This window comes from Hemitrygon akajei, chromosome 19 (genome assembly GCF_048418815.1).
Source record: "Hemitrygon akajei chromosome 19, sHemAka1.3, whole genome shotgun sequence".
Classification (NCBI taxonomy): Eukaryota; Metazoa; Chordata; class Chondrichthyes; order Myliobatiformes; family Dasyatidae; genus Hemitrygon; species Hemitrygon akajei.
Genome location: NC_133142.1, coordinates 8,148,832 through 8,161,047, shown reverse-complemented (window position 1 = coordinate 8,161,047; position 12,216 = coordinate 8,148,832). Strand labels below are relative to the sequence as shown.

The window sequence follows — 12,216 nt, the reverse complement described above, 5'->3', positions numbered from 1 at the left end:
TTGGTTTCCCAACACTGGGAAAAGATAGCGCACATTCACTCTATCCATGCCCATCATAATTATCTACATACCTATAAGATCTCCTGTGCTCCGATAAATAAAAATGGTCTGCTAAATCTCCCTCCACAAAATCAGTCCCTGAAGTCTTGGCACATCCTTGTAAATCTCCTCTGCACTCTTCCCACTTGGTGGAATCTTTCCTATAGCAGGATTGTGAGGGTTCCCTGACCACAAATCCCTAAACTCAAAAGAAGATTCTAAGCCCTACCTGCTGTAGATACCTACAGGTACCCTCACTACAGGTAGGTTATACTGCACCCACCTTCACTTTAACGACTAGCTTACCTCACTGTCTAGCTGTTAATACCCACTGGGTGCGTGCTGGGTCCCCCTGTCTTGCGAAGGAGGGAGTAACTCCAGCTCGCAAAGAAGTTTAAACACAACTTGTTTTTATTTTTAATGTTACTCATTTAAATTTAAACAAATTGTTCTTAACACACATTTAATTTTCACAGAGGGTGTCTAATTTATAAAAGATTTCTGAATTACAGAAGATTTCCAAACTACAAAGGATTTCCAAACACATCTACAATTCTTATGAATTGGAATATACCAACGAGTTGTAGACGAATGAGTCATCTGTCACAGAAACCAAAGGTTGAGGAATGAATTCTAGTTCTTTCTGCAATGCCATCTTCCTGTCATTCTCCTTGCCATTCCTAACAATCTCCTGTTTTTCTGACGTAGAAACATAGAAACATAGAAAGCATACCGCACAATACAGGCCCTTTGGCCCACAAAGCTGTGCTGAACATGTCCCTACCTTAGAACTACCTAGGCTTTACCCATAGCCCTCTATTTTTCTAAGCTCCATGTAGCCATCCAGGAGTTTCTTAAAAGACCCTATCGTTTCTGTCTCCACCATTGCCACCGGCAGCCCATTCCACGCACTCACCACTCTCTGCGTAAAAAACTTACCCCAACATCTCCTCTGTACCTACTTCCAAGCACCTTAAAACTATGCCCTCTCATGCTAGCCATTTCAGCCCTGGGGAAAAGCCTCTGACTATCCATACGATCAATGCCTCTCATTATCTTGTACACCTCTATCAGGTCACCTCTCATCCTCCGTCGCTCCAAGGAGAAAAGGCCGAGTTTACTCAACCTATTCTCATAAGGCATGCTCCCCAATCCAGGCAACATCCTTGTAAATCTCCTCTGCTCCCTTTCTATGGTTTCCACATCCTTCCTGTAGTGAGGTGACCAGAACTGAGCACAGTACTCCAAGTGGGGTCTGACCAGGGTCCTATATAGCTGCAACATTACCACTCGGCTCTTAACCTCAGTCCCACGATTGATGAAGGCCAATGCATCGTATGTCTTCTTAACCACAGAGTCAACCTGTGTAGCAACTTTGAGTGTCCTATGGACTCGGACCCCAAGATCCCTCTGATCCTTCACACTGCCAAGAGTCTTACCATTAATGCTATATTCTGCTATCATATCTGCCATCATGTTTATACTATTTTTGTACTAGAAGACATCATCTGCATATAATGCTTTCCAGATACAATTACTGGGACAAAATAATTCACGCAGATGGTCTTAAAAGCTTCTGATGATAGAAATTCCAAACATCCACAATTAATGCTGTGAGGGCTGTCTCTCTCAGAGGTTTATTGCTAAATGCAGCTTTCATCCCAGCTTATAACTACTGTATGTTTGATGTATTTAGTGACATAGCCCTTTTGTCTTGCGTCTGGCCAATACAGACAAGACAGTTCTTGGTGACTTCATGTTGTAAAGCAGACCTCTTAGGAAACAACCACTTGCTGTGACCTAGCAGCCTTATTCTGTAACACTTTGTCAAAATTGTGCATCCAACTTCAAACTAATTGCTGCTTCCTATTTAAGAACTGGAGACTGATTCTTGTTTACAACAACAAGCTGAGCAAAGAGTATTTGTTAAAGTTTAATCTTTGTTACAAACAACTCTGACCCTTTAGAAAGGTCGTGCTGCTAAGCTAGAAAGCTGAGGTTGGCAATAAACCCTTCAGGCCCTGGAAACTGAAGGTCCATCACAGGATGAATTAAAACTGGACACAATGTTCCAAATGGGGTCTCATCAACATCTTGTGGGTGGCACCATACCGTAGAAGTTAACGTAATGCTATTACAGTGCCAACGATCCAGGTTCAATCTGCTGCTGTCTGTAAGAAGTTTATACATTCTCCCTGTGACCACATGGGTCTCTTCCAGGCGCCTCAGTTTCCTCCCACATTCCAAAAGGTGTTTGGATAACGGTTAGTAGGTTGTGGACATTCCATGTTGGTGCTGGAAGCATGGTGACACTTGCAGGCCGCCCTCAGCACAACCTTGGACTGTGTTAGTCATTGATATAAACGCACATTTCACTGCATGTTTCAATATTTCACTGTACACGTGACAAACAAAGCTAATTTTAAACCTTTAAATTCGGTACAATTGCAGCATAACATCACAACTTCAACATTCACTTCCCTGACTGATGAAGGCCAGGGTGCCCAGAACCTTTGTCACCACTCTGTCGAACTGTGACTCCACTTTTGATGAACCATATACCTGTTCTCCTAGGTCTCTCTCTATTCTACAGTGCTACAAGAAAAAAAGAAATGAAGGGGGAACAGAACATTTGGTCCTTTGATACTGCCCTGTTTTTCACTAAAACCTTTGCTAATCTCGTGTCTCATGTCAACTCTCCTGCCCAACCATCATATCACCCAGGTTTCCAGAATTCCAAAAAAATCCAAAAAAAGTAGGAAATGGAAACAGAAGATGGTAGAAACTCTCTTCAAGTCAGCCATCAAATGTGGAAGGAGAAATGGTTAACATTCCTCCGCTAACCTGTTTCTCTTTCCACAGATGCTGCCTGACCTGTTGAAAGTCTCCAGCATTTTCTGTTTTTATTTCAGATTTACTAGCACACCCGTTTTTGACTTTTCCAAGGGTGACAGGAAAGCACTTGGGCTGCAGCTGAATGTGTTGAGGTCGCTCTTATGAGTAAGAGTGTTCTGGCTAGTAACTGGAAGTGCGCGGCCTGCGATTTGTCTGCAGCTGTGTACGACGATGATCCCTTCGCTGGAGTCAGTGACGTTCGGGTGCTCGAAGCTCGGAGCAACGTCCTCCGCGTGACTTGGATCGGAGTTCGTGGAGCCACTTCGTACAGGATCAGCTGGAAGCGTAGTGAAGGTGAGTCCCACCGGTGGCCATGTCTTCAATGAAGACCTCCAGCTCTGTTTCCTCCCTTATCTCCTCTCTCTGCTTTTCAGAGCTTTCTTAAGCAAATTACTCAATAGAGTAAACAACGTACAGTGGTTAATTTACTAACTCAGCAGCCATATTAGGGGCAGCAGTGTACTATAATTGTTAGTATGACACTATTGTTCTGTATTTCCTTAGCCTTCTGAGGACGAAGAGGCAGTGGTATGTTTTTTTTTTGGTCATAGTGTCATAACTTGGATATTTGTTTTAACCCTTGGTTCCTTAAGGTTGTTATCGCTGGGGCAGTTAGTAGGGATAAGCTCCCACTACCTATTAAATGTTCCCAATAGCGTGTGCCTCAAATAGCCTCTGATAACCAAGACCATCTTCTGGCCTTCACATGCAGCTTAGCAAATAAGCCTGATGGAACCATTTCCACTAACGGAGCAGGTGCAGAGGTGGATTACTGGTGCCTTGAAACCAATCACTTCGGGCAGATTTGGGAGTAAATTCCCCCGAGGGAAAATCCGGAGCTGAAGTCCCTGAGGCAGCCCTGTGTTGAGTTCAATGCTCTGTGTTGAGTTCCTGCAATGCTGGCCGGTGCCAAACTGTATCGGCCTCTTCCGTTCCTTTGGGTTCATCAGATGTGTGGAGAGTGGGAGCCTGCTACATGGGCGACAGCTTGCTCTCCATATTGTTTCTTTATCTAGACAGCTAGGACACTGCTGTCGACACTGACCAATGGTGGCTTCGCTGTTTTAACCCGTGATCTCATGTTCAACTGACAACTCACATTCTCAGCGTTTTTGTTTATTTTTTGCACAATTTGTCTTCTTTAAGACCATAGAACACAGCAGAATTAGGCCACTTGACCCTTTGAGTCTGCTACACCATTCATTAATGGATGATTTATTATCCGATCAACCCCTTCTCTTGCATTCTCCCCATAACCTTCAATAAACTTATTAATCAAGTTCCTGTCAACCTGCATTTTAAATATACCCAATCCATATCTGTACATTAGTTGTTTTGCATATTGGTTGTTTGTCTATGTATAGTATTTTTTAATAAATTCTATTGCATTTCTTTATTTTCCTGTAAATGCCTGCAAGAAATAGAATCTCAAGATAGTATTCAGTGGCATATATGTATTTTCATAATAAATTCACTTTGACTTATTCCCACCAAACCCAAACTCACTCAAAAACCAATCCTGACATGGTTGCATCAAGGCCTGGTATGGAACACTAATGTCCGGGAGCAGAAACTCCCACAAAAAGTGGTGGACACAGTCCATTCCATCATAGGAAATGCCCTTCCCACCACTGAGCACACTTACAAAGGAGCGTTACCGCAACAAAGCAGCATCCGCATCATAAGATCATAAGATATAGGAGCAAAATTAGACCTTGATCCAATTTTCCTCTCTGCCCAAATCTCATGTCTTCTCCCTGCATCCTTTCATGCCCTGACCAATCAAGGATCAATCAACCTCTGCCTTAAATATATGTAAAGACTTATCCTCCATAGCAGTCCATGGAAAGAATTCCACAGATTCACCACCCTCTAGCTAAAAAACTTCCTCCTCACCTCCATTCTAAAAGTACGCCCCTTTATTCTGATGCTGTGTCCTCTGGTCTTTAGACTCTTCCACCATAGGAAGCAGCTTCTATGCATCCACTCTATCAAGGCCTTTCACCATTCGATAGGTTTCAATGAGGTCACCCCTCATTCTTCTGAATTCCAGTGAATACAGGCTCAGAGCCATCACACACTCTTCATATGACAAGCCACTTAATCCTAGAATTATTTTCGTTTGAACCCTCTCCAGTTTCAACACATTTTTTTTTAAGATAAGGGGGCCCAAACCTGCTCACAATACTCCAAGTGAGGCCTCACCACTGCTTTATAAAGTCTCAACATTACATCCTTGATTTTATATTCTAGTCCTCTTGAAATGAATGCTAACATTGCATTTGCCTTCCTCACCACAAATTCAACCTGCAAATTAACCTTTAGGGAATCATGCACAAGGACTCCCAAGTCCCTTTACATCTCCGTCTTTCGTATTTTCTCTCCAACTAGAAAATAGTCAACCCTTTAAATTTGTGTCCGAAGTGCGTGACCGTACACATCATGACACGGTGTTCCATCTGCCATTTCTTTGCCCATTCTCCTAACCTGTCCAAGTCCTTCTGCAGCCTCTCTACTTCCTCAAAACTACCTGCCCCTCCACCTATCTTCATATTGTCTGCAAACTTTGCAACAAGGCCATCAATTCCATCATCCAAATCATTGACGCAGAACGTAAAAAGAATCAGTCCCAACACAGACCCCTGTGGAACACCACTAGTCACCGGCAGCCAGCCAGAAAAGACCCCGTTTATTCCCAGTCTTTGCCTCCTGCCAGTCAGTCACTACTTTATCCATGCTAGAACCTTTCCTTTAATACCATGGGCTCATAGCTTGATAAGCAGCCTCATGTGTGGCTCATTGTCAAAGGACTTCTGAAAATCCAGGTAGCACAACATCAACCAATTCTCCTTTGTCTGTCCTGCTCATCAAGGACTCCCACCACCCAGGTTATGCTCTCTCTGCACTGCTGCCATCAGGAAGAAGGTACAGGAGCCTCAGGACCCACATCACAAGGTTCAGGAACAGTTGTTACCCTTCAACCATCAGGCTTCTGAACCAGTGTGGATAATTTCACTCACCCTGAACTGATTCCACAGCCAATAGAACCAGTTTCAAGGACTCTACAACTCATGTTCTCAGTATTATTTAATTATATTATATTGTTGTTATTTGCTTTTTTGCACAGTTTGACTTTTTGGAAATTGACTTTATGACTTTTTAGACTTGATTCTATTTCTCATTCTTCATTGATTCTATTAATTCTATTGTATTTCTCAATATTGCATTGCATTGCAATATTGAGAAACTGTATTGCATCTCATTGATTCTATTGTATTTCTTTGCCTGCAAGAAAACTGGTGGGGTTCCACGCTAGTGAAGAAGAATGCCCTTAAATAGCCAGAGGCAGAGTACTGTGGAGTCATCGGGCGCCGTCATGATTACACCAATCTTTTTGGTGATTGCTCATCATGTGGTGTTTCTGTAGCATTCTCCAGTTTTTTTAGTTGCTAGTTTGGTGCTTAACCCAGCACAGATGGAAAGCGTGCAAGGGAGCCGGCTGGATTTGAACTCAGGACCGTTCGCCCCAGAGTCCAGCGCTGATGCCACTACGCCACCAGCCGGCCTGGTGTAGCAGTTAGTGTGACACTACTGCAGCTCAGGAAGTCAGAGTTCAGAATTCAATTCCGACGCTATCTGTAAGAACTTTGTACGTCCTTTCCTTAAGTGTGTGGGTTTCCTCCGGGTGCTCTGGTTTCCTTCCACAGTCCAAAGACACACAATAGTAAGTTAACTGGTCATTGTAAATTGTCCTGTGATTCGGCTAGACTTAAATAGGTGAATTGTTGGACAGTGCGATGAGTTGGGCAGAAGGGCTTATTTCATGCTGTATCTCTAAATAATATAAAATAAATAAAAGTGGCTATATATGGTGACATGCAGGTACTTTGATAATACATTTACTTTGAACTTTGAACATAGAAATTGCAGATACAAGTACGAACTAGATCAGGTAAGCCTGAACACATTTTGAAAATAACCAGCACCTCTTGTTGATTTCCCCTCCGTGTTTTCAGGAGGAGCTGAGACCAGCAGAGTCGTACCTGGAGATGTAAACACCATTGATATTGTGGATCTTGAAGGTGGAGTTAATTACCTTGTAAAAGTGGTTGCATTGATCGAAAATCGAGAAGGACGCCCTGTGACGATTACTGCAACTACTCGTAAGTCATTCACAGCTCTGATGCTATTCATCATCCTTTATAACCCATAGAGTTATTCAATCTAGACTCATAGAGAAATACAGCATAGAAACAGGCCCTTCAGCCCATCTAGTCTGTGCTGAACAATTCGAACTGCCTACTCCCATCGACCTGCACCAGACCATAACCCTCCATCCCATCCGTGTACCAAACTTAGCATAAATGTTGAAATCAAGTTCTCGTGCACCACTCGTGCTGGCAGCTCGGTCCACACTATCCGCACCCTCTGAGTGGAGAAGTTTCCCCTCATGTTCCCCTTAAACTTTTCACCTTTCACCCTTAACTCATGATCTCTGGTTGTAGTCCCACCCAATGCCAGTGGAAAAAGACTGTTTGCATTTACCATATTGATACCCCTCATAATTTTATACACCTCTATCAAATCTCCTCTCAATCTTCTCCTTCCAAGGAATAAATCTTTTCTTATAACTCAGGTCCTCCAGACGAAGCAAAATCCTTGTAAATTTTCTCTGTACTCTTTCAGTCTTATTTACATCTTTCCTGTAGGCAGGTGACCAAAACTCTACACCATTCTCTAGATTAGGCCTCACCAAAGTCTTCAACATATCCTGTACTCAACGCTTCGATCTGTGAGGCCAATGTGCCAAAAGCTTTCTTTACGACCATACCTACCTGTGATGCCACTTTCAATGAATTATGGACCTCTATTCCCAGATCCCTTTCAAGCCACCTGTGTATTTATTGTGCCTGCGTCCACCCTTCTCTTGTCTGCAGTCCTGTGTCTTCCTTTACACAGTCATGCAGATTCCTCACAGAAGTTGCAGTGGTAACGGCCTCAGCCGCTACCTGAGGCAGCGTTCATAGCAGTAAGTCCATCACTGCTTTGGTGAGTAAGGAGAAGGGTGTGCATGAAGGTCAGGACAGGTTTGTAAGAGGGAGCAGAGAGGTGGTTGTGGATTGTCACAAGAGTTGGGGGGTGGGGGGGTGCAGTAGCACAGTGCTTAGCACAATGCTTCGTGGTACCAGCGATCTGGGGTCAATACCTGCCGCCGTCTGTAAGGGGTTTGTACGTTCTCCCCGTGACCACGTGGGTTTCCTCCGGGTGCTCCTGTTTCCTCTCTCATTCCAAAAACATACCAGTTGGTAGGTTAATTGGTCATCATAAACTGTCCCGTAATTAGGCTGGGGTTAAATCCAGAGTTGCTGGGCAGCACGGCTCAAAGTGCTGGAAGGGCTTAATCCACTATGTACACCAATAAATAAATAAATATACACACTTTCACATTGCCGTTACTAAAGAAATGGAATACTCCACTGTGTATGGTGGGAAAATACCACAAAGTCAACCCTTTATAAGAGTATACCAGGGGAAGGCAGTGAAATGCCACGACAGCAGAATGACAAAGCAATGTGTGTCTGTGAGTGTGAGTGTCTCCCTGTGTGTGAGTGTGTGTGTGCGTGTGTGTGCGTGTGTGTATGTGAGTGTGTTTGTTTGTGAGTGTGTATATGTGAGTGTGTTTGTGTGAGTGTGTGTGTATGTATGTGAGTGTGTTTGTTTATGTATGTGTATATGTGAGTGTGTTTGTGTGTGTGTGTGTTTGTGTGAGTGTGTATATGTGTGTGTGTGTTTGTGTGAGTGTGTGTATATGTGAGTATGTTTGTGTGAGTGTGTTTGTGTGTGTGTGTGTGAGTGTCTGTGTGTGTGTGTGTGTGTGTGTGTGCGTGTGTGTATGTGAGTGTGTTTGTTTGTGTGTGTGTATATGTGAGTGTGTTTGTGTGAGTGTGTGTGTATGTATGTGAGTGTGTTTGTGTGAGTGTGTGTATATGTGAGTGTGTTTGTTTATGTATGTGTATATGTGAGTGTGTTTGTGTGTGTGTGTTTGTGTGAGTGTGTATATGTGAGTGTGTTTGTTTGTGTGTGTGTGTTTGTGTGAGTGTGTGTATATGTGAGTGTGTTTGTGTATGTGAGTGTGTTTGTGTGAGTTTGTGTATATGTGAGTGTGTGTGTGTGTGTGTTTGTGTGAGTGTGTGTATATGTGAGTGTGTGTATATGTGAGTATGTTTGTGTGAGTGTGTTTGTGTGTGTGTTTGTGTGAGTGTGTTTGTTTGTGTGAGTGTATATGTGAGTGTGTTTGTGTGTGTGTGTGTATATGTGAGTGTGTTTGTGTGTATATGTGAGTGTGTTTGTGTGAGTGTGTGTGTATGTATGTGAGTGTGTGTATATGTGAATGTGTTTGTTTATGTATGTGTATATGTGAGTGTGTTTGTGTGAGTGTGTATATGTGAGTGTGTTTGTGTGTGTGTGTTTGTGTGAGTGTGTGTGTGTGAATGTGAGTGTGAGTATATGTGAGTGTGTTTGTTTGTGTGTGTGTGTGTGTGTGCGCGCACGCGTTTACCAAGCACTCTCCGTCTCATAGATGCTGTCTGATATGATCTCAAGCTTTCATCCTGCATTTGGACAGTGTGTTAGAGTAGCGGTTAGCATAACACTATTAAAGTGCTAGCAGCACAGATAGAGTTCCACTGCCATCTGTAAGGAGTTTGTACGTTCTCCCCATGACCATGTGGGTTTCCTCTGGGTGCTCTGGTTTCCTCCCACAACCTATAGACGTGCAGGTAGTAGGTTAATTGGTCACACGGGTGTAATGGGTGCTCATTGCCTATTACTGTGCTATATCCCAAAATAAAATTAAATTTCCTTTGTCTCTGATCCAGACCAGCTGTTGGCCCCATTCCCAGATTTGTATTTCACAGTTACCACAACTGATCAGCATCACTGATCTTTCAGCATCTCTGCAGTCAAGGTTAAAATGTCCCGTTTCCCAAAGGGGATGTTTCCACATTCACACCCAGCCCAACCCCACTCCTCAGTACTGTCCACATTAACCTGTTGGGGATCTTTCCTCCGCATTGAATCCACAGCTACGGCTGAGCGTGCGCCGGGAAGAGTCGAGAACCTGCGGGCCGTCGGCTCCACGACAAGGCGGATTCAGATTACCTGGAGCAGTGTGCCAGGAAGCACAGGATATCAGATCTACTGGAGACCACTTGAGGGTAAAGTGTTTCAGTACAACATCACCAGAGGAATTATAAAATGCTGGAGCATTGCATTCATTTTTTGTTTCCTCTTTAGAGGAAGGATTTGGAGAATACGGAGAGGGTTCAGGAAAGGTTTATCAGGATGTTGTCTAGATTAGAGAACAGGCGCTATGAGGAGAGGTTGGGCAAACTAGGGGTTGTTTTCTTCGGACTTGTGGAAGCTGAGGCCCACTGCAGGCTGCAGGGTCATCCTTCACTGAAGTGCCTTAGTCTGCATTGATCACCCCAGTCAAATCACTCAATAACAGCAGAAGAGTTAACCAGAATCCAGAAACACATGCAACATGAACCTCAAAGCCCCCCCCCCACAAATGAGTCCACGGCCTTGCTGATCAATCCTTGCAACGTGGATCCTCAGACTCCTGCACTTTCCTTACGTGAGAGGAAGAGGCAAACCAGTGAAACACTGGCAGATGGGACCGAACACACGCTCGTCTTCCACTTTCCACTCTCCGCTCTTGTCCTCGCTGACAAGTTGATTGCCATTCTTCAGTACACGAACGTAAAGGAGAAAATGATTGTTTCTCCAGATATGATGCAGCATTAAAACACAATAATCATGAAATCCCCACAATAAATATAACTATTAAAGCAATCCTGTAAAATGCAATGAACAAGTAACTGTTGAGTGTAGCGGTAGATACATAGGATTACCTTACATACTGTACATACACTGATTGTGTGTACATAAAATGACACTAGATGCAGGAGCATCTGATTATAAAGTGACTCTGATTCCAGAACCTCAATTTTTTTTAAAACATTTTCTATATAGCGTCTCTACTGAAAGAAAACGACCCTAATTTCTTGAGTCTCTCCACTAACTTATTTCTGAGACTCTGGTACAGTCCTAATAATCTCTCCAAACTCTTAACATCTTTCCTGAGGTCTGATTGTCAGAAAAGGCTGTAGTTATCCAACTGAGAATGTATCTTTCTTGTTCACTGATACAAACGTGCACACAAAGGTTGAAACTTCTCTTCCTTTAAACTGTGGTTAAGAAATATAGTTTTTGATTAAGATTCTGTTTCATCCACAGGAGGAACAGAAAGCAGTAGACTGGTTTCCGCAAACATTAACACGTTCGATATATTAAACCTGCAGTCTGGGAGAAGTTACTTCGTTAGAGTTGCTGCAGTTTTTGGCAATCGTGAAGGTCCTTACAGCACAATCACTGCTACAACAGGTTAGTTAACAATAAATGGTTAATTGCTGGTCCATCTACTGAGAGTTTGCTGTTATGCTTGTTTCATTTCAAAGGGCTTTTTACAGTCTTTAGGACTTCCCAAGGGGCTTTGCAGTCAATGAAGGTTAGTTGCAGTGTAAATTTTTGTTGGTGCAAGGAATACGATAGCCAATTTGCACCCAGCAGGATCCCACAGACCCCAACTCTGGTCACAGCCAGGTGAATTCCTGCCTCTGTGCATCAGAGACTCAGGTTCAATCCTGACCCGGCACGGAGTCTTTGAGAGGTTCGTATATTTTCCCTGCGGCAACGTGAGTTTTCCCAGGTGATCCCATTTCTTCCCACATCCAAAAGGCACTTGGGTGGGTGGGTTAACGGGTCACTGTAGACCTCCCTTAGTGTGAATGTGTGTAGGATCAAGGAAGAGGTGATGAGACTGTTAAAAATATGATTGCGCAGTTCAAAGTAAATTTTTATTTTCAAAATACATATATGTCACCATATACAACCCTGAGATTTATTTTCCTGCAGGTATACTCAGCAAAGCTATAGAAGTGTAACTATAACAGAATCAATGAAAGATCAGCCAGATTGCAGAATCAAAGAACTGAACAAATGTAAATATAAATAAATAGCAACAATCAACGAGAACATGAGACAGTGCGATAAAAAGTCCTTAAAGTGAGATTTATTGGTTGTTGGAACATCTCAATGGATGGGAAAATGAGTGTAGTTATCCCCTTCTGTTCAAGAGCCTGATGTTTGAGGGATAGTAACTGTTCCTGAACCTAGGATCTTGAGTCCTGAGGATCTTTTACCTTCTACCTGATGGCA

At 43.2% G+C, this 12,216-nt stretch overlaps 1 protein-coding gene across 1 annotated transcript in view; it reads left to right on the top strand.

Moving 5' to 3' along the window:
- Positions 1-12,216, top strand: part of col7a1 (collagen, type VII, alpha 1) — a 325,194-nt gene that overhangs the window by 108,779 nt on the left and 204,199 nt on the right. The window contains exons 23-26 of the mRNA XM_073072948.1: positions 3,094-3,228; positions 6,951-7,097; positions 10,020-10,151; positions 11,236-11,382. Of these exons, the coding sequence (XP_072929049.1) occupies positions 3,094-3,228; positions 6,951-7,097; positions 10,020-10,151; positions 11,236-11,382 (561 nt within the window). The remainder of the gene's footprint in view (positions 1-3,093; positions 3,229-6,950; positions 7,098-10,019; positions 10,152-11,235; positions 11,383-12,216) is intronic.